General features: G+C 33.4%; 2 protein-coding genes across 3 annotated transcripts; one reads left to right on the forward strand and one right to left on the reverse strand.

Moving 5' to 3' along the window:
- The first annotated feature begins 1,034 nt into the window (after window positions 1-1,034).
- Window positions 1,035-5,278, forward strand: LOC120089940 (uncharacterized). The gene has a single exon (XM_039047387.2). It carries the CDS (start codon window positions 1,943-1,945, stop codon window positions 4,901-4,903), a length of 2,961 nt encoding a protein of 986 aa, XP_038903315.1. The 5' UTR covers window positions 1,035-1,942; the 3' UTR covers window positions 4,904-5,278.
- Window positions 5,279-8,234: 2,956 nt separating this feature from the next.
- On the reverse strand, window positions 8,235-15,507 carry LOC120091207 (uncharacterized). Of its 2 annotated transcripts, none has more exons than XM_039049125.2 (4): window positions 15,364-15,507; window positions 13,972-14,402; window positions 11,959-13,123; window positions 8,235-11,601 (listed from the first exon to the last, which is right to left on the reverse strand). In XM_039049125.2, exons 2-4 carry the CDS (start codon window positions 14,127-14,129, stop codon window positions 8,653-8,655), a joined length of 4,272 nt encoding a protein of 1,423 aa, XP_038905053.2. In that variant the 5' UTR covers window positions 14,130-14,402; window positions 15,364-15,507; the 3' UTR covers window positions 8,235-8,652. The 2 variants fall into 2 exon arrangements, with proteins under 2 accessions (XP_038905053.2, XP_038905052.2); XM_039049124.2 differs by having other exon boundaries at window positions 15,221-15,501.
- Window positions 15,508-23,128: the final 7,621 nt, after the last annotated feature.

Consider the following 23,128-nt stretch of genomic DNA (forward strand, 5'->3'; position numbering starts at 1 on the left):
TAACTACTAATTATAATAACCAACTCAACCCCGAAATGTTCCCCAAATTTTATTCACATACTTTCAACAAATTTTAAATTTACTCCATAATTAATAGTTTATTGTTGACTTCTTTTATAAAAAAAAAACTTTTTATTATCTATTACTGTTTATTTGTATTTTAGATTTTGTTTCATGGATATGGACATTAAATATTTAGAATTTAAATGGTTGAATATTAAACGTATGAGATAATGAATATCTTTGTTTGGATAGGCCGAATAATTAATATTTGAAAATTAAGTATATGGGCTTGATTTACCAATTTGTTTATATAGAAGTCAAAATTAAATAATTATTTAATTAAATGCAAGAGAAATATTAAAGATTGTCTTTAAATACAGAAAGATAAGTCAATTTATTTATAAATATAGCAGAATGTCAGTCTAACAGAAACATTTTGCTATATTTAAAAATATTTTATATAGTTTTGTCATTTAAAATAATTACTCAAACATTAATGTATTAATAAATTAAATTTAATATTAATTTAATATATTGTTATATTAGTTAATTATTCAATTACTTAAAACAAAAATAAATTAATATTTCTATGTTAAACATTACTTTAATTAAATAAATATAAATTAACTAGAATATTAATAATTAATAATAAAATTTTATATTAAAATTTATAGGGAGTGTATTAGAAAATTCATGTTATATTTGGTTATAGATGATAAAATTATGGATTTTAAAATCTAAAACAAACGATGATATTAAATATTTGTTTGAAATTTATGATAAATTTGAAAAACAAACATGGTTTAAAGATTTTCATTATAAATTTTTGGAAACATATTCGAATGAAAATTATTATTATTATTTAATAACATTTATTAAAAATGCACGAACTAAAATTTTAACAGAAAAAACAGTATTTTAATAAATAAAATATTTGAAAATGATTTTTGAACAGTTTAAAAAAATAATTTAACCACAACAAAACAAGAAGGAAAAGAAAATGGGTTGCTATCAAACAATCTACTACTGAGCATCTGGTTCAGTTGGACTGGTCTTGTGGGTACAATTTCCACAGCAGATTGTTTCAAATTTTGTCAGATTCAAACACAAACACCCACTCTCTTCATTCTCATCTAAACCCATTCATTCAATTTTCATCTCCCAATTTTCAAATTCTGATTTCCCCTTTCTCTTCTTCATCTGATTTTCAGAGCTCTTCTTCTTCTTCTTCTTCTTCAACCTTTGAAATTTAAAACCTTCTTTTTCTTTACAAAGAAAAACAGAGCCCATCCATGGTTCCACTCCCAATGCTCTCCCATTTCTCTCTCTCCCTCTGAGTTCTTTCTGACCAATCTTCGGTCTCTGTGACTGTGACCCATTTTTCTTTTGACCCTTTATCCTTTTTCCATTGCAAATGGAATTCAATCGCACGTAAAACAAAAACCCATTGCCCCATTTCGAGACAGTTTTTCTATATTTTATTCATAGCTATAGTTGAGGAAAATGGCTAAACTATTCACTCCTCTGTTTTTATTTTATTCAATAACCTCTCAGATCCAACTGGTAGAACTTGTTTCACAGAGAGAGTAAGATAGAGAGAGATGGGTTTTTTAGGCCGTCAATGAAGCAGTGCCGAGGTAACTTTCTGCATCTTTCTGGGTTTTGTTTTCTTTTCTTTGATCGTGGGTTTTGATTCGAAAATGTGATTGAGGGTTCCTGTTTTGTGTTCTTCCCCCTAAAATCGAAAACTCATCTTTCGTTTTTGTTCTTAACTTTTTCCGTTTCTTCGATTTGAGTTTTGGGTTTAGTCCTTTCCTCTTGTTTTGTGTTCTTCCATGGCGGTCGAACAGAGAGACCCAGTTTTTTACTGTTGTATTAAATCAGAGTGAATGAGTTGAAAGTTTCTCAAGTTGGATCCGGTTCCAAGTTTTTTAAAGCTATGGATTCTGATGGAGTCAAATCAGAATCTGCTCCGGCTATGTCCACCTGCCTCACCATTAAAATAGCTCCAACTTCCGGCAGTAAACCGCCGGGGATTTCCCCTTCCGATTCGGCATTGCCGGAGCTTAAAAGCTCCATCGAATCTTCCCCTTATAACTCCCCTTCCCTTTTATCGCCGCCGTCGTCGGCGTTTGTTTCGGCTCTTCAGTCGCCGTACATTTCGCCGAGGGCGGTGGTCCCTAAACCAGAAGAGAAGCCTGTTCCGGCGGAGAACACAGCGGCGCTGACTTGTCACTCGCCGCTGGTTTCCCAATCTGAGGATATTCCGAGTAGTTCCTACACTCCTCCCTCTGACCAGTATGAATATTCCGATGACCCTTCTGATTCTAAGGTTCAGTTTGTCGCCTGCGTTCCGGTCCCCGACTCCGCTCCGCCGCGCATTTCATTCTCCTTCCCCGTCCCTCGAACCTCCTTCGCCAAATGCGGTGGCCCCCTCTCCCCTGTTTCCACCTCTAAACTCAGAAGCTGTGATGTGTACATTGGCTTCCATGGCCAAGCTAATGGCCTGATTCGCTTCTGTAAGTGGCTCAAATCAGAACTTGAACTTCAAGGAATTGCTTGCTTCATTGCTGATCGGTCCAAGTACTCCGATAACCAGAGCCACGAGATCGCTGACCGTGTTATCAGCTCTGTAACATTCGGAGTCGTCGTTCTCACGAGCTCTAGCTTCCATAACCATTTCACCTTGGAGGAAGTGAGATTCTTTACACAGAAGAAGAACTTGATTCCATTCTTTTTCGACATGGAATCGTCGGAGATCTCAAGCTTTCTCAACTATGTTTCCATGGATAAAGAGTACAAAGAGACAGTGCAGGTATTGATGAAGTTCCATGAATACAAGTTGGAAGCCAATGAAGGTAACTGGAGAAGCTGTATTGCTAAAGCAGCTGGGATTTTGAGAGCAAAGCTTGGGAGGATGAGTACTGAAAATGATGTTGAAAGATATGAGGAGCTTCCATTTCCAAGAAACAGGTGCTTTTTGGGGAGGGAAAAGGAGATTATGGAAATGGAAACTACTCTGTTTGGTAGTCGAAGCTATCATAAGCAAGATGGCACGGTTTCTACTCCAATCATTGAAGGCAATTCCAGCCAGCAATCAGAAGGCTTAGCAGATGAAGAAAGTGAGCCAGTTAGTGTGAGGGGAAGTAGGTACATCAATTTGGAGATAGGGAGGTCTGATAATCCAACTTTAGAGACTTGGATTGAACCAGTTAAAGGAAGAAATTCATTCAAGAGATCAAAGAATAAGGAAATGGTCAAGAGTGGGAATTACAAGAGTATGAACAGCGGCATAGTGTGCATCAATGGGGTCCCTGGAATTGGAAAGACAGAGCTTGCTCTGGAATTTGCTTATAGATACTCTCAAAGATACAAGATGGTTTTATGGGTCGGTGGTGAAGCTCGATACTTTCGACAAAACATATTGAATATATCTTTGAACTTGGGATTAGACATAAGTGCTGATGCTGAAAAGGATAGAGGAAGGTTTCGGAGTTTTGAGGAGCAAGAGCTAGAGGCATTCAAAAGAGTCAAGAGGGAGCTGTTTGGAGACATGCCATATTTGTTAATCATTGATAATCTTGAGGCAGAAGAGGACTGGTGGGAAGGGAAAGATTTAAACGATTTGTTGCCGAGGAACACCGGGGGATCTCATGTGATCATCACGACGAGACTCTCTAAGGTGATGAGTTTTCGTATGATTAACATTCATCCATTGCCCTTGGCTGATGCAATGGTTTTGATGAGAGGAAGAAGGAAGAAAGAATACCCTGCAGATGAATTGGAATATCTAAAGAAGTTCGATGACAGACTTGGGAGGTTGACATATGGTCTTTGGGTGATTGGATCGCTGCTTTGCGAGCTTGCAATCGCCCCATCTTCTCTTTTTGAAGCTATCGAACAAGTACCGATCGATGAATGTTCTCCCTGTGCTTATATAAGCATAAATGAAGAGCACTACTGCAAAAGCAATCCCTTCCTGATGAAGATCATTTACTTTTCTTTTTCTTTATTGGAGCAAACTAATGGACCATTAGCATCCGGAATATTTCTGGTTGGCGCCTGGCTCGCCCCAGCACCTGTTTCAGTGTCTGTACTAGCCACAGCAGCAAAGGATATGGCTGTCTCAAGAAAAGGGTTTAAAAATTGGAGCAAATACCTGAGTTTCATGTTTGGTTGTTGCTCCTCTTGTTTAGCTTCACAAGCATGGAAGAGTGAGGAAGAATCCGCTCTTCTTCTGATCAAGTTCGGACTCGCCCGGAAGGCGAACAAGCAATCTGGTAGTTGGATTCAATTCCATCCCATAACTCAAGTGTTTGCCAAAAGAAAGGAGGGTTTATCAGCTGCCAAGTCTATAGTTCAAGGGATAAGGAAATCTAGTAGTAACACAATGGCAAACTTGGATCATTTATGGGCATCTGCATTTCTCGTCTTTGGTTTCAAATCCGAACCTCCATTTGTACAACTAAAGGCTGTCGATATGGTCCTATACATAAAAAAGGCTGCCCTCCCTTTGGCGATTCGGGCCTTCACAACATTTTCAAGATGCAACTCAGCACTAGAGTTGCTGAAGGTATGCACAAATGCACTTGAGGAAGTAGAGAAGTCATTTGTATCTCAAATACAAGACTGGTGTGAAGGGTCCTTGTGTTGGAAGAAAAAGTTCCAAGGCTACCAACGGGTTGATGAATACGTGTGGCAAGACGTGACATTGCTAAAAGCTACATTGCTCGAAACTCGAGCAAAACTACTTCTAAGAGGTGGACACTTTGACAGCGCCGAAGAACTATGTAGAACTTGCATTAGTATAAGAACAGTCATGTTGGGGCATAACCATGCCCAAACATTGGCAGCACAAGAAACATTAGCGAAGATCGTTCGGCTTCGGAGCAAGATCTGATGTAGTTAATAATCCAGGCACTTGGTAAACTAGTTTTGACAGTTCAGTAACCAAGTGTTGTATGTAAAATTCAGATTAATGGATCATAAATGCCAGTGTTTTTCTGCCATTTTTATTGAACTGACACTTGAAAGGGTATGAAAATATCACCGCTTTAGTTTTGTAAATTGTTCTTCAAACTGCTTGGCTAGAATGAGATTAAATTATAGTTGTTGGTTTACAAAATGACAACAGGAAGCACAAAGGTTATTGTATAAATGGGAAGCCCATAAGAATAAGATGGGATAAGGTTATGGCATTGATTATACACATTCTTTTTAAACTTGGAAAACCTTTAACTAATGGCTGAATCCTTATCTTAATACTTGGCTCACAAATAAAATAACTTCCCCAAAAAAACTTATAGCTGAAAAGGGCAATACAGCAGCAAGTTGGCTAGACTTGTGAATTAATTACAATATATAAACAGCTAGCTTCATCTCACTATAAATCTAAATCCATTCTCCAATGGCCACTTGCTCCAAAGTACAAATTAATCTATTTTGTAACATATACTTTTGGTAAAATATTGTCTAAATCAATATTGCTTGTCACTGGACTCTATCAAAAGACTTTTTAGCATTCATTTAGAATTTAGGATTTAGGGTTTTAGGCATTGAGGTCTGAAACAACCAAAATGTCAAAAGATTCAACCACATAGTACAAGTATGTTACCATTCCTTTACTTAAAAGAGAGTCTCGTACTACTAGAAAACGATCTTTTTAAATTCTAACCAATACGAGGCTTTGATTATTGTGGTTATTATATTGACATGTGTCGACAGCGGGACCGGTTTACGAACTCCGAGGTAAAATTCTGTGTAGTCAGAAAGGAAAGTGAATGTTTCAAAGGGTAAAATTGTGATCCATGCAGAAGATGTTGGTCGGTAATATGAAATGTTTGAAAGCCCCACGAGTGGTAAATTGTTTAATGTTGGAAGCTTTTGAAGAGCAGAGTAAGCCAATAAGTAAAGTGGAAGCAAAGCAAGTGTACCACAATTGCAAGGACTCCATTTTCTATAGAGAGAGGAAAAGCTTTGGGAATAGTCTAGATTTCACCGTGCAAAGTATGTATTTATTAATCACATACATGTAAAATAATCAATTACACCCTCCCCAATCCATTTAAGCTTTAGCATTTAGCAATAAATTAACCTAATACCAAGGTAAAAGAAGGTCAAAAGTTCGATTCTCTTGTATTCAAATGTTGTGCTGAAGTTAAAAAAGAAAGAAAAAAAAATCTAGTGACTAAATTTCATGTTGACTTTTCTAACCCACAAATGAGAGGAAATATTGACCTAAGACTCCGTTTCGAATTGCATTTGAAATTGTTAAAAGTGATCATGGGAAAGTTTTAACTGTCTAAGTTGTTTGGTAAAATGAGTTATTTATTAATCTATCATAATCGTTTTTTAATTTTAACTACCGTGTAAAAGTTGATATATACTAACTTTTAGATTTAGCTTCCCTAAAAATTTGTTAGCTTTTTTACAATTTAAATAAATATATTATAATAATATTCTTTCATAATAATATATTTTGTCATATATATTTTCAAATTTTAATGGATTCCGTTTTTATCAAAATTATTTTTTAAAAATTATATAAGTTAATTTAGATCAAATAAAATTAGTTGAAATTTAAATCATATACAATTTGAAATAAATTATAATTTAATTATCTATACAAAATAATTGAAACAATAAGCCTAGTGTGGTTCATGTAGCTAATTTACAACGATTTAGTATTAATTTACCAAACACCGCAACTAGTTTTTTCTAATTTAAAATTAAAATTTACCGAACACTATTTTAATTCTTTTTATAGCTGATTTTTTTAAAAGCATAATTTCCCTCAATTATTTTAAAAGCTACAATAATTCAAACGAAACCTAAACTTTTTGTTAAACTTTTGAAAATATAGATTAAAATGGTCACTTAAAAAAATAGAGATAAGAAAAAAGACGTTATAAAAGTTCAATGACTAAAATGAACATTTAAAAGTAAAGAAACCAAAACAGCTAAAAGTGTAGAGATGAAATCTGTATTTAAACCTATTAAATATATACATATAGAAAGAAAATATTTATATATCATAACTTACTCTAGCTACAACTTTTGAGTTTAGTCTATTTCAAACTTAGAAATGAAGGTTGAATCTTTTGAATTTAGTGCTAGTTTAGCTGTATGAATGAAAACCATCTCATCAAAAGTTAAAAGAAGCACTTAGAAACACAAAATATGGCGTTAATGATGGTTTTGGCCATAGAGAAAAAAGGGTTTGGTTCCATGGACACACACAGGAAAAAAGCAGTCTCAGAAGCAGTGATAAGAGAGAGAGATAGAGAGAACTTTAGATCAAAAGTGAAAAGGGATAGCCCTCCATTTCCATTCCTGTCTGCAAATATTCCCAACATCCGTATCACTTCTCCTTTATTTACCTTCTCTTCTTGAAGTCCTCTCTCTTCTCTCTCTCTCTCTCTCATTGCTAATCAATGCTTTAACGGATATATATATATATATATATATATATATATATATATGGTCCAGCTGCCATCTTTGCATGCGAGAACGTGCTTATCTAACCATGTAAATTTCTAGTGCTACAATAGTATGACAATAATTATAGACTAACTCCATTCATTTCTTGTTATAAAAGAAACGTTTCAGAATTGTGTGAAGCCTATGAAATGAAATAATATTTCATCTAATGACGTGTGAAATCTTGAATGGCAGGCGTACATACCGTACTATAAATCCTTTCCTCTTTCCTTGCCACCAAAATTCTTTACATAGAGAGATCTTTTATGACAAGAAAATGACATCAATATACAAAATTAAGACTCACCCATCTCTGTTTTCATCAAAATACAGGTACTTGTATGATCAAAATGTGATCTTGACAGAGAAAGATAGAGACTGCATCAAATGACAAAATGTCAACTAATTATATGTGATCTCATCAAGTTTGGCTTCTTATGTTCCATTCATTGTATAACTAATCTTCATATTCGAAACAGTAATGGATGTTTAAGTTAATCCAATGCAGCTTAATTATATTGTACTCGGTAATGGTTATTGCTGCTATTGATTTGACTATGAAGGAATCTCCTTTTTCCCTTTGTTGTTTGTTTCTTCTTTTTCCTAGTCACGTGTATAGACTAATATGTCATGTTTCGTATTGAATCTGTGCAACCTTTTTAGACTAAGCAGCAAAATAAACGGTTGTCATGAATTCAGACCTATGAAGTCGGGTAAAAGGAGAGATACTAATACTTATTTACTTGGAAAAATGAGCAGGAAAAACAGTTTAAATATCGGGAAAGCTCAGTTCCATTGTGTTTCGGTCAAAGGTTCGAGGCGATTATTCTTCGAAAACCACTTGTACAATATATATTATCTACTCTCTTCATAGCTTTAGAACTGGCTAATAACACAGCCCCCCCTCTCTGATTCTCCATTGTATGTATCTTCTTCATCTGGTAAAATGTATCGTCACCCGCTGCTTTCGTCATCGCTTGATGGTTTCGGTAAGTCAGCACAAGCCTACAAGCATCTCAAAAACATTTGGCTACCGGAAAAAAAATGACCAAACATTTGGAAGAAACATTTGGATATTAGCATTGATTGTTTGATGGCAGGAACTTGCTAGCAAAACCTACGACGAGTAAAGATCTCGAGTAACTCTTTCCTGTAGATATAACAAAGTTATTAAAACACTCCCCTCCTGCAGACGTATGGTGGTTCCGAATTACAATCCCATTTCACAGGACTGGCACGATCTTTCCGGGAAGGGGCCGACTGAAAACTGGAATTGTGTAGTGGTGTGGGTTTATCGAGATTTGAAGCTTCCTTTGGCTGATAACAAAATGCATTTACATGCAATGGATTACCACTGGAAGTGAAAGGGATTGAAACAGCAGGTGCTATTATCTGAAGAGTAGTCCTCATGCCTCCAGGGTACTTTGGATCATTGGCAATGAATCTGGCTTCACAATAAGAAGCATCACCCATTGCATTGATTTCCTTGATGACATTGGTTGCAGAAAGTGAATTAATCTGCTGATGATCGGGCAATTTGAGGGTTCTACTTGCGTTGCACATGGATGCTTCGTTTTGTTTGCGCTGAGTCCAGTTCAATGCTTGGTTTGTGTAGTCCCTTTCATATGCCCGAGAGGCTGTTTGCCCGCCATCTGTCTGTTGCTTCAGAAACGAAGTAGCTGATTCTCGACCATGTGATGATGGCATATTCAGATTAGCAGGGTTCCTGAAGCCCTTTGAAAACCTTACATCGAGACTCTGCCCCAATAAGTTACCTGCATTTTGATCTTTCAAAGAATCTTGATGTGGCCAATGAGGAAAGGAGCCAGAGGCTTGATTACGAACATTTTGCGAGGAACCACCAGAAAAACTTGGAACCTGACTAGAGACATGGTTAAGTTGCGGATGCGGCTGAGGCTGAGGCTGCTTAACTGGCATAGCTACATCTTCCTCATCTTTGTTTACCACCATCAAGTTCTTACCCATTAACCTCAGTACAGGATTAGAAGTAACTGGACTAGCAGGCTCACAATTACTCCTTGAAAACTTCAGTCCTGGATCGGAGAAACCATCTACAGGATAGGACTTGAGAGGCGATGTATTGATGGGGAACCCCATATTCTCTGGCGTTGTCTGTCGGCAATTGCTCACAGCAGGCCCTTCAGGCATAACATCCAAGCTGTTCGGTCTAACATTCAGACTATAAGTTATCAGCTTTCTGTCCATGGTTGGCATAGTTTCCAAAGCTGATGCCTGATGCCTTGTCGGTTGTGATTCTTGATAAGTTACATTGATGCCTTGAGAAACTCTGTCGACCCTCTGACAACGGCAAGGCTGGCCATCGTTTACAGCACCAAGAGTTCCCCTTTCAACAGATAACTTATTGACTTTAAACACATCACCATTTATTCTTTCATCTCCTGTACAAACTACATGAGGCAAGCCAACATCATATTTGACAGAAGGCAATGCACCAGCTTTTGAAGAAACCGACCCTAATTTATCATGAAGTACATCAGAAGATACCCCAGATGCATTGTTATGCTTAAAACAAGATCTAGATGCTGTCGAGTTAGAGATGGTTGACGTCGCAGAAATAGGGGAACCTGATGAATCCCCATCAATCAAATCGTGCTGATCTTGACAAGAATGAACCCAGCTATTGCTCAACGAAGAATTTCCTCGATATTCTTCAGATCTCATATCCCTGGGGGGGCTCGGCAAAAATGATCCTGGAGGTCCTGGAATAGATATTGGATCTACCTCAAAACAAGAACTTCCTCGCCGGGCTTCAGAATCCAGTTCTCTTTGAGAATCATGCCCAATCATCGCACTGCAGTCTTCATCGCCGAAAAACATCTCTTGTCCATGACCGAAACTGGATTCACTGAAACCACCTTTTGTTCCATCTGATCCATAGAAGGAGCAGGAACAAGTCTGAGTAGATTGTAGCATGCCACACCGGGTCTTAACGTTATTGTTCGTCTTCTGAAACTGTGGATCCATGGATTTACAAAAGCACATGAAGCTCTCCTTTGGAGCTAGTTTCGAAGAAGAATCTACACTAACATCTCCGTGAAATGAATTCTCTTTACTACCAAGATCAAAGCGCTTGATTTTTTCTTGAAACTCAGCACCCATTCTAACATGAGAATCCATGTTTTTCTCCTCATGACGTCCGTCATATTCGGGTTCCGAATCTGAACTACTCAAAGATATGGCTTTGCTCATTGCTTCTCTATTACTTCTGTTTTTGAGCTCAATGCTTACTTTGGGAGATACTACATCAGTAACCTCTTCCTTTGCAGATCGATCACTTTCAATACTCCCATCTGATGAGCTATGACTGTGATCAAAACTCGAATGCCAGGCAATTGTCTCTTCTTCTACACGTGACCCAAAATGGTCATCAGGTTTCTCATAGGTAGAAAATCGATTAAACTGAGGAGACTTAGACCCGGTAGATGATCGGCTGCTCACATGGATCTCTTTTCTTCGGGAAGAGTTCAAATTTCTGGTTTTCACTGTATTTGCATGATAATTTCTTGACAACTTGTTAAAACCAGGGGGGAAATCGGATGGTTGATAATCTTTTATGATTTTCCCATTGGTATTTTGAGATTTTACCAAATAATTGTTGTCTACAAAACAGCTACCTTTGCTCCGATGCTTGGTAATCTTTTTCATTTGTGTTGGAGAACCACTATCAACCATTTCTCCAGAAAATGAACTTCTCAGGCTCATCCTGACGGGTGACCACCCTCTCTTGTCTGAAATATGGGCTTCGTACTCCGAATTATCAGTTCTCTCACTGCTTTCAGGAGATGAAACACAATGCTCAGAAAAATTGGTCTTATCCTGAACTTGACGAACTTGACTGCTCTCAAGAAAAGAGTCACCTAAAACTGAGTGATCAGTATCAACAGCTGTGCCAGGAGACACATGCCATTTAAATGTGGAAGGTTGATACCCTTCTTTTCTGGAGCTCTTACTGGCTCTAGTTCTTTTCGAACATGCCCATTGACATAAAGTTCCAGAATCATGGGGTTTCACTTGCTTTGTTATTTTATGTACCTCCAAGCTACTACTTCCATTCCTTTGATTGTGTCCTTCTTGAACCTGGTCAGTCAATCAAAAATAAATGAACTCAGCAACCATACGAGTGTAAATGAGAGTGTCATATTGTTAGAAATTTGCAGAAAAGATATTCTAAAATAATATTTTAGTTTTAAGCATTGCATGATTAGTAAATAATTGTTTGTAACATAAATTCATCAGAAAGAAGATGCATGAATACAGAAAAGACCCTAACTGTAGAAACATCAATTTAAAAAAGGAACAGAAACTGCAAAAAATGACCTCAATATTTCAAGAACATAAAATCTTTGCCATAAATTCATGTGAATATTCAGGTTTCCAGTATATTTCAGAAGCACAAACTTAAGGTCTGCAATGTTAAAATTCCCTGAGTATTACCTGAGAAATGCACTTTTGAGACGAAACTTTTCTACCTTGAACAGCTAATTTAAAATACTTGTGATGTTTAGATGCATGGTATTTCTTCTTTTTGGCTGAATGAAATTTCCTTCCCTTTAATCCTCTGAGTTTCTTCGAACCAAGATCATTTTCTACTTTCGGCAGTGACGAAGGAGAACTAAACTTGGACAAAATTCGAAGTTTGGTGCCATTGGCATCGATATAAACTGCACCTGCATTATTACCAATGTCATCAGGGGGAATAACGGACACCACTTTCTGCTTTTTCCCTCCATTAGTCTGACAGTTTTCAATATCCTGAGCAGTAAAGCCCGACAAAGTAGCCCAAGCTGTACCATTTCTTCTGTCCAGCTCTTCCAACGTGCAAGTACGAGCTGTAGCATAGATATCAACCATCAACTTCGTCTTCCTAGGCTTGATCCTCAACCTTGTGAGTTTGGATTCCGATGTACATTTAGGAGTTGATGCTATAGAAAGGCACTGATCAATATGAGCATTCAAAGTGGTGTTTGATGAAGAGGAGAAAGTCTTGCAGACAGGGCATATTTTTGAAGCCATAGACTCTGATATGGCACTAAAGCTCATAGCAATATCTGCAGCTGATGTTTGGTCACCGTGATTGGTAGATTTTCTTATTATCTTGCACCTTTTACCCGGGGTTTTGATTTTACTTTCGTTCTTTTCAGATGCTGGAAAACCAGTACGCTCCACTTCAGCTGGGGTTTCCAATAAATGATCTAGTTTTAAAGGTGAACTAGATGGTCCATTTGTGGAAACCAATTCCTTTAGGGGTTGTGAGATGCTTGTCATGGTGGAAGAGAAACCATTTTCTCCTTCACATCTGCATGAACTTGATTCAATGCAAGTGCTTACTTGCTTTTGATCCAACTTAGCATCTGATATGTCCAGTTCTACATGTTCTTCAGGCCCAGAAAACTCCTCATGAAAAACACTTGTATTTCGGAACTCTGATGTTGAACTTCCACCTCCAAGCTCCACAAGGCGCTGGTTCCTCACACAATAGGGAGACTGAAAAGGTGGTAATAAATCCTTTACACCATGTTTCAAGCAAAGCTGCAAACTCTTGAGGGAAAATGGCCAGTTGTTTTGGATATCCTTGCTCCGAGAACCAAAGACATAATCTCTGCATTTCAAAACCATTTCTTTTCATTAATACCAATAATGATTGATATATTCAAACTGTCAGAAGATCAAAAACTCACAAGAAAATAAGTCTTCAGTTTAGCAGTATAGGGACCAGAGAGTTGACAAAAATCAAAATGTTGAGAAATTAGATGCTCCACGCCGATACACGATCGAGAAAGCAAATGAATGGTTCCAAAAGAGAGAATAAAAGTGAATCAAGAGAATCAGACGATATCGACCACTCATGCCACTGAATACACATTATCAAAGTTTGTAAAATACATGATATGGTGAGGACAAAGAAGACAAACATTAAAAGCTTCCAAAGGCAGCTCTAGAGACAATGACCCTGACTGTGAAGTCGACATCCACAGTAGCATCAAAGAAGAAGAAAGGCAAAGATTATCAGTAAAAAGAAATATAAATATGTTAAGAGAAAATTGAAGAATCAAACAGGTAAAATAAATTGAGAATCAAAAGTATTCTAGTATAAACAGCTTAACAAGTATAAGAATAGGGACAAGATGGGTATCGTGAGTTAGGCCCCATGGTGGGGCAAACAACAAGCAGCAACAATTTACCATGTGGATCTACCCCAGCAGAGATTTTCCCAGATGGGGTTCATATAACTTTGAGATCATCAAAGAGAAAAACAGGAGAAATTTACGGCTTTGAAGTAAAGGAAATAAATAAATAACACAAAGACAGAAGAAAGTTGTAGGCATGATTATTTAAAGTAACAAAGCGGTTTACAATGAGGGTGAAAGCATACGTCCACTGTTCATTAAATCAAAGGCTAAGGAGCAGCAGAAGAAGAATATGAAGAAGAGAAGCTAAAATCATTACCTCAAGGAGAAGTTTGGGAATGTGGAGTGGTCAAGAACGGCGGCGTTTGATAGATCCTCCTCTGGCAAAGGGAAGTTTTGAGAAGGCCTCTCATCTTTGTTCGTTTTCAGTTGCTGCTGATATGGGGGATCTGGTGGAGGGTTTTCAATGGATAACATCTGATGAAAAGCTTCTCTAATGATCTTGTGCTGTTCTTTAAACAGTCACAAGCTCTACTAATACTACTACTACTATCTCCACTACTAGGCCTTATCTTTAACTTAGACTTCAGCATATATAAAAAGAAAAGTACAGTCCTTTCCTTCTCTCTCTCTTTCTGATCTCTTGCTCTCTCTCTCCTTCTTATCGGCCTTCTTTTGCACAAAATCCTCACAAACACAACCCAGTAGAAGGAAGATCAAGCAACCCCACCAGAATCTTCATCCATTAACCTGAAGAAAGTAAAGAAATGAACATGAAATCATGAATTACAAGAGAGATCCAAGAAAATAAAGGCAGAATAGAAGAGTCTAGAACCAACTAGAACGTTATTTTATGTGATGGAAAGGAAGATGGAGAAAGCCTCTGCAATGAATAGTAAAACAAAACAACCAAAAAGCCGAGCAAAGAATAGTACTCCCAAAAGCAGAAACAAGAACAAAATTAACTGAGTATCCAAGATCATTTCATGTGGATTAAACCCAGAAAATAAAGCTCAAAATCAACACTGAAAAATCTTCAAAATAGCAATCTTCGGCACTAAGTAGATGATAGCTATAGAAAAAGTAAGATGAAAGTTTAGGAAGAGAACTAATTTGAAGGGTCATAGATGACCAAACGAAAAAAGGCATAAAATTTGAAGAGACTTCAAACTCAAAGACAAACCCATCAAAGAACAAGTTAACAACTGATTGAACAAACCAATTAGTACAAAAACTAAAAGAACACCCAGAAACAAGCATAGTGAAAGAAATCTACTTTTTTTCGTAGACGAACAACCCCAAATTTAAAAAACCCCCAAAATCTTGGTAGAGTGAACAGTGAAGCTCAACAAAAGAAAGCCAAATCCAAAAGACAGGAACCAAAAACAGAACCCAACCCACAAAGACCAAAAAAGAAAACCAAGAGAGAAAAAATCCAGAGAAGAGAGTGAGAGATGGATCATGAAATAACCCAAAAAGCAAGAGATTAAACAAAAACAAGAAAATTGATGGAAAACAAAGAACACCCAGATGAAGATCCATGGAAACAGAGGTGTAAAAACACAAACCTATGCATTTGATGATGAAATTAGCAGCAAATTCATAAGAAGAAAAATGAAAAATAGGGTCTTTGAAAGGGGAAATAGACAAAGAGAAGTGTGAAGAGAGGAAGAGAGGAAGAGAGAGAGAGAAATAGAGAAAAAAACAGCACCACCCACTAACACATCAAACGGGCATCAGGTTCTTTGTTTTTTTTTTTTTTTTTTCTTTTTTTTCCTTTTCTTCTCTCTCTGTCTATCAAAAAAGCAGGTTTTGTAGCACTAAACACACCACGATTCACCCCCCATATCAGTGAATATGCGTCAAGAGACCGACTTTTTAGAGGAAAGAGAAAAAAATTAAAAAAATAATAATAATTAAAAGAGAGAGAGAGATGTAGAAGAAAAAAGTATGCTTTGATTCATAATTTTTCTTCTTTTTTTTTCTCTCTCTCTCTGTAGAATTTTGTAATTAAAATGACATGGATACAAAAATACAGAGAAAAGCTGTCTAAACACTGCACCTACCTGCAGTGCCACTCGCTTAAAAAAAAAAAAAAATCTTTTTAAAATCCTAAATATATGTTTTCGTCTTATTATACATCTGTTCTTCCAATTTAATTTCTATGGTTTTGGAGGATTTAGATTTGGTTCTCTTTACTCCATTTTGTCTATAAAAAGATTCAATTTTTAATCATATATGTTGTTATATGTGACTGATGAGAAAACCAATATGATGTATTATTGATTAACTTTTCAAAAATTTAGTTAGAAATTAAGGTAATTAGTAGAGTGTGTAGGATGGAAGCTTCTCTTAAATTTCTAAGAAATTTGGGAGAAGAATCATAATACTTTTGTTTAAGTTAAATTAATTTCTCTATTTTTATCCTGTCATGTAAATTTTCAATTAGTTGGGTTTATGTTAGATGTTAAAATATAATATATAAAATTTCATATGGGACTCGGTGAAATCGATATTAATTTAAACAAGTTAATTTTTTTAAAATCAAAATATAAGAGGAGTTTTGGGTGATCGAAAAATCTAAACTTGAATTTTGAAGTCTAATCATTTGATTTTTTGTTTTTAATTCTTGAAAATTAAGTAAAAAAAAGTCTCTTTCACTTTTAAATTTCTTTTAAAAAACTTTAAAAAATCGTTTTTAAAAATTCATTTTTTGTTAATAATTTGATTAAGAATCCAACCCATAATAAGAATTTGAAAAAAAAAACTTAATTTTAAAAAATTAAATGATTACTCAACGAAGTCTATATTATTTCAATAATGTAATATTTTAAAATTAGAGAAAACTTCAATTTTAAGATTAAACTTGTGGCATTTCATTAATTTTCATTACAAAAGTTTAATTTCATCAAATTATACAATAAGATTAGTTAAATATTACTATTTCTATCTTTATTCAAAATTTTCTAGTTCATCTACTAATTTTAATTAAAAAAAAAAGTAAAAATCTCCCTAATTCACTTATTCCAATAATACCAAGTTTTACCCAAATTTAAGTTTGATTAATACACGGATTAATTTTTCCAAAATTTATGATTTTTCTAAAAATGTAACTACGATGTTATTTTACTTTAAAATTTTATCAATTTTTAATAAATTTAGACTAAAGAATAGCAACATTTTTTTAAAGTTTAAATATTATCATTACTTTACTTGTGTAATGAAATTGAAAGTTTATAAAATATATAGATTTTAGAGGTTAAAGGGAAAAAAAAATCTAAAAAGAAAAGATTGGAATAAAAAAAATTATATAAATTAGGGGGGAAAAAAGAGAGAGAGAAGAAAATAGAGATAGAAGAGTGACGGCTCCCCCGAAATGTCGGTTTTTTAGTCACTTCCTTCGCTGAAAAAATTTACACAAAAACATAATGGGGGTCACTACACGACAAAAGCCGTCTCTGTTTTGACAAATTAATCCACTATTCCCTTTTTACCCCTTCTCCATTTACTTTCCTATTTCCCTTCTCTTTCTCTTTCTTCTTCATGTTTAATGTTTATCCTTAAAGTTTTCTATAATTTCAAACTTACAATTTAATGTCTTCCATACTTTATTGCCTCTACTTTTCTTCCCTACTTATTTTACTTTTATTATTATGATTGTGACATATAATCTTTTCATTATGTTACAAGTTTAGTCTTGAATTATTAGACTCAAAATTCAGAGGCTACATATATATTTTCTCGAACTTTCAACTTTGTGTTTTATAGATCTTTAAAAGTTTAAAATTTTTTAGACATAATTGTTAATGTGTTTCTTTTTTTTTGCAAAAGAAGATCATCTGCTAAGAATAACTGCACAGAGTTACTGGTGGAAGACTACTTACTTTCTGTGTTTCATTATCTTTTTATGTAAAGAATTGGATGGTCGAGTCCTTCTCTCTTTGTGTCCCATTTCAGTATGTGGTAACACTTTGCAATGCAGGTTTGATTTATGGGCTCAACCTTAGGTGAGGTTGAGGGTGATTGGGCCAAGTAAGTCTGCTTCTCATGACCCATATGCATTCTTATCATTGCATGAGATGCATGATTTGATGGGCTCGACCTCATATTTGGCCGAGATCAACTAGAATTATTTGCACTTTCTTTGGTCCATTTCATCCTTTTAGTACATTGACTTGCCTGTTTATTGTTGCTTTCTTGGCCTGGTAGCTTCCTTTTTTTCATTTTGTCATTTTTATCCATTGATGTCAAAATTACCCCTAACGAAATAAACATTTAAGTATTATGTCTAATTGAATCTTACACTTTCAATTTTAAGTCTAGTAGACTTGGAAAAAAAATTAATGTTTATAGTCTCTAGACTTTCAATTTTGTGTCTGTCCTTGGAAAAATTCATTTTTTTTTTTAAAAAAAAAAAAACTGACTTATTAAATGTAAATTCAAAAATTATGTCCAATTAAGCTCTAGACTTCCACTTTATTGTTTAATAACCATTAATTTTTAAGACTGGAGATTAAAAAGGAAATGGTTATCAAAATTACTTATATAATCACTATCAATAAATTGTGATAATGTAAATTTTAAAACTAATAATTGCAACTTGAAAAAAAAAATACAAATAGATACTTAAGTTTAGTTTTCTTTTTTCTGTTTTCTAAGGTCCTCTTGGTGTCTATATATATACATTTTCCCATAATTCTCTATATATATGTTCATTAAATATTAAAAACATGTATCTCATTTTAAGTATATTATTAATATGTTTCATTAAAAATATAAATTATTAACTTTTCTGTCGTGGTTAAAAATGGCACAGATTTTTTTAGCTCATGCACCCAGAATTACACGTATATAACTTGTGCCCCACATATAGCTATAAATCCATTATCTATGGATATTGAAGAATTCGACGATCCAAATAAATTATCGATCCATGAGTTCATTTAAAAATAGCTCAAACCAATCAGAACATATTATAAATTTAAAATATATATTTTTTGATGATGATACAAGCACTTTGAAAAGAAACTTTTTCATTATATAAATTGAAATTGAGTCGGTGAATTAATCTTAATTCACTGTATGAAAATAATTAAATCAAAATTTTACGTATTGACATTTTACTTCTTTTTATAACAAATATTTAAATAAATGATCCGTGTAACCCAAACCATCGCAGTTCAAAATTTCCATGGTTAAGTTTGGTTGAGTTCATTTTTTAGTAAGAATTATTTGGGTTAAAAGAGTTTACAACCCGAGCTATTCGATAAGATCTAAAAAATCATTCAACTCAACTCAATCTACGAAGATTCGTACGGTCACCTTTCTATCTAATTGAAATTTTGTTTAACTAAAAAAGGAAACCATTTAATTCTTCAACAAAGTCTTTTTATAAAAAGAAAAGAAAAGAAAGACCATTTAAAGTCGTGGGTTTGAAAAAAAAATATATTGTGATATTGGGATATATTTTTGCTTTTGTATTTATTTCTTAATGCAACCGTCTTGATTCGAAATGCAAACTTTAGAATTTTTTTTAATAAGATATAAAACAATAAAATTTAGACAATTTTACAATAACTTCATAATTAATTATCATCTATCTTTCTGAGAAACATTACTTATAATCTATTTAGTCATAAATCAAATTTAATACTAAATCAACGGATATTCACCTTTAAAACATTTATATATATATATATATATATATTAAAAAAATCTATAATCCTTTCTTAATTATCTTTTGCAATTCACAAACTCCTTAGCTTTTAATCAAATAATTTGTTTTTTGAATCCTGCTTTTAATTAATTAATTATTTTTAGAATTAATTTATTTCTTTTTATAATAGTAATTCATTAAATGTTGAAATTATACGTGACCAGTTTTTATATGATTACACAAACTATTAACAACAATTTTATCTTCATTTTTTGAAAGAAATTAATTTTATGTTTCATTTGATGATCATTAAATTTAATCGCACATCAACCAAATACGTTTTCTAAATTCTCCCTTGCTTTATTATTTATTTAAAAAAACATTCAGGGACCATTTGTTTCACAATTTTTTCATGGAAATTCAATCAGATATTTAATATCTTCTTATTTTACATAATTTTAGTTTTTAAAACCTATAATATTATTATTCAATGAACTTCAAAATCCATCTGACATGAGTTTTTTAATATACTCCAAAAATGTGTGATTTTTATATCTAGGAGATGATCACTAAATGTATAGTTTAATTAATTAATACGATTACTCAATATTATTAATTTTAACTAACTATAAAATATAAATATATTAAGAAAATTAAATAAATTTCATCTAATATCTTTACCATTAAGATTTTATGTTATCTTAACTATTTACTATAAATTACTATTACTATGATGGTGATTATCAATATTCTAATTAATTTATAATAATTTCATTATTTTTAGTAATGAATTTAAATTAATTAATTATGTTTAATAAATATTAATATAAACATATTCATTCTTTAAAAAAATTATTGATTAAATAATGCTAAATTTATTTGATGACTACAATAATTGGTCTCTTATATTTAATTAAGTAATTATTTAATTTTGATTTCTATATACAAATTTGGTAAATTGAACACACATATTTAACTTCCAAACATTAATTATCATACATATAATTATCCCGAGTATTTAAAATCTAGACATTCAAATTCCATATATTTGATATCTATACTCATAAAATAATGTCCAATCCAAACGGATGATTATAAATATATTTGTACAGCTTAGTTGCCATTGTAGTTCTTTTAAATTGAGCCAAAAAAAATTGTTTTAATTAATCTACGATACAAATATGGTACATTTAATTGTAAATCTTTTTTCCAAGAGATAAAGAATAGTTTGATAAATTGAACTAGGCTTCAAACGACTAAATTATATAGTTCCTTCAAATATATTAATATTGCTGGATGGATAAGACATTTATTATAATTTTAATGATCGATAGTTCAATTTTCCACATTTACAATCGTTGAATTAAAAAAACTAGTTATAACTCAACTATCTTTATTTGTTTTCTTGATATCCAATGTAATATTAGAGCTTTTACTAAAATTGTGTGTGCATATTATAGACATAGTTACAACATTTACTTCCATGTTTTAAATTAGGTATTAAAAATCAATTTTAGTTTTCTATTGGTAATTTTGGTCCAGATGACATAATCGACTAAGTAATTTTAAAAGCAATTGAATCATGAAAAGATGAGATTCAAGCTAAAACCACATCGCGAGACTCAAATAGGTTTGGAGGGGAGAGGGATATTTAACTCATTTGGTTGCCTTGGCCAAGACTCCGATTTTGATGAATGGGTGTGCCTAATACATGTCCCGACTCAGTTGACTATAGAGTTAGTCCTATTCAATAGTGAAGCATAAGTTTGGACATACTTGGTCAAACTCCCTATAGATACATCATTAAGTCTCTTATGGAACTAAGTCTATTCTCCACTCTCAAACTCCTAGCTTGCTACACTTTTCAAATTAAACTTTGACCTAAATATCGAAGTGTGTATGACAAGTATCGTACTAATGTGTAAATTTTTCTTTATTTTGATAAGTCACGTTCTTTCTCCTCATACAATTTTACTGTAATTGTCACAAGAAGGTCAGATGCATTACCACATTCAAATTTTGACATAAACATTAGCTAAATATACGTTTTTGGTTAAATTAAAAAAAGACACTCTAAATTTTGGCGTGTGCTTTAATTATGCCCTTAAACCTTAAAATTTTGTTTAAAAAAATCCTTGAAGTTTTTTTTTTCTTTAAAAAAAAGATGGAAATTGATGTGTAAAAATTGTAACATTTGTGTGACATTATTTATAATATCATTCACGTAAATTGATGTAACATATCATGTATAAATTTTGATTATGTTAATAATTTTAACAATATTTTTTAGAGAAAATATACGATAACAATGATCTTATTCATTTATATAGTTGTTATAATGTCACGTATATTTTCTAATTTTTACGACATAAGTTTTCACACATCAATTTCTATCATTTATTTTTAACATAAGAAATATATATTTTCTTTATTGATTTTATAGCTCAAAGATAAAATGAAACAATTCAAAGTTTAGGATATTATTGATACTTAACTCCAAAGTTCATGGATATTTTGTATAATTTAACTTATACTTTAAAGTTTTTTGTTTTCAATTTTATTTTTATGGTTTAATTTTTTTTAATTTGGTCCCTAACTTTTTTATTTTTTTAAATTTAGTTTCTTGTCATGAGTTAATGTTAAAATTGGAGGATGCCAAACATAAATGACTTTTTTTAAAAAAAAAAAAAAAAAAAAGAAAGATAGTTTAATAACTTTTAGGGTGGGAATTTAAACATCTAACACTCAGTTAATGATACAATGTCTTAAATTTAGATTATGACATTGTTGAAGGAGAAATTCCGAACCAATCACAAAGTGTCACGTCATTCATTAAATTAATGACAAAATTCCAAAATATTTAATTTAGGACCAATTAGGAGTTGACATGTGTCCCAAATTGAACTTGAAGACAAATTCCGATGACACAACGTGTTTTTATCATGACTATTGAATCAAGATTAATTTGGTCCAATTTAATATAATTATTTGGGTTAAAGTCCAGGTGAGCCCAACAATGGGCTTAATTTGGCCCAAAAGCCAAAGTAGGTCCAAGTCCAACCAATTGGGTCCAGGGCCAGACCATGGACCAACCAAGCCCAAGCACATGAAGCCCATTAGAGAATTCTATAAATAAAGAAGCTCTCTGCATTTGTGGGGGTCAGAAATTTTATATTCTAGAGGACCTAAAGAGAATTCGCTAACCACACCTGAAGACTGAAGTCCTTCAGAGATACAAGCGTATGCATTCAATCGAGAGAGAATTAGAAGATCAAGTACTAGAGATCGAACCACATCGTATCAAATCAACATCAATATTAACACTAACTCAAGTCCATCTCCACTAAACAAGTTTCTTCAGAAGCCTCGTGTGAATACTAATCCTCCAAGAACATCATCAAGTTAAAAGCGGATCATCCAAGAAATCAACACGCCCAAAGCCGATCATCCAAAAAGATCAACAAATCCAAAGGCCGATCATCCAAGAAAATTATCAAGCCCAAAGATCGATCATCCAAGAAAATCAATAAGCCCAAAGGCCGATCATCAAAGAAAATCAACTAGTCTTAAAGCTGATCATCCAAGAAGATCAACCAACTTAAAGATTAAAGTTTATTTTGGGAGCTTCATAGAATTATTATATTAGAGATTGTATTTGCTATACTGAAATCAATACAAATACAAAATTCAAATTCCACGAATTAAGTTTTTCCAGAAACCTCGTACGAATAAATTGGCACACCAATGGGATCTCTCTACCTCTCATCTCTCCTTCATCATCCAAGTCAATAAATCAGCAAATGGCACCAAAGAAAGTTGC

Source organism: Benincasa hispida, chromosome 11, assembly GCF_027475165.1.
Source record: "Benincasa hispida cultivar pf3 chromosome 11, pf3_genome.v1.1, whole genome shotgun sequence".
Taxonomy (NCBI): Eukaryota; Viridiplantae; Streptophyta; class Magnoliopsida; order Cucurbitales; family Cucurbitaceae; genus Benincasa; species Benincasa hispida.

Coding starts and splice junctions, on each gene's coding strand:
- LOC120089940 (XM_039047387.2), top strand. CDS start 1,943: ATGGATTCTGATGGAGTCAAATCAGAATCTGCTCCGGCTATGTCCACC.
- LOC120091207 (XM_039049125.2), bottom strand. CDS start 14,129: ATGTTATCCATTGAAAACCCTCCACCAGATCCCCCATATCAGCAGCAA. Junction 13,124..13,971: donor TTCCCAAACTTCTCCTTGAG/GTAATGATTTTA, acceptor TTTGAAATGCAG/AGATTATGTCTTTGGTTCTC. Junction 11,602..11,958: donor CTCAAAAGTGCATTTCTCAG/GTAATACTCAGG, acceptor TTGACTGACCAG/GTTCAAGAAGGACACAATCA.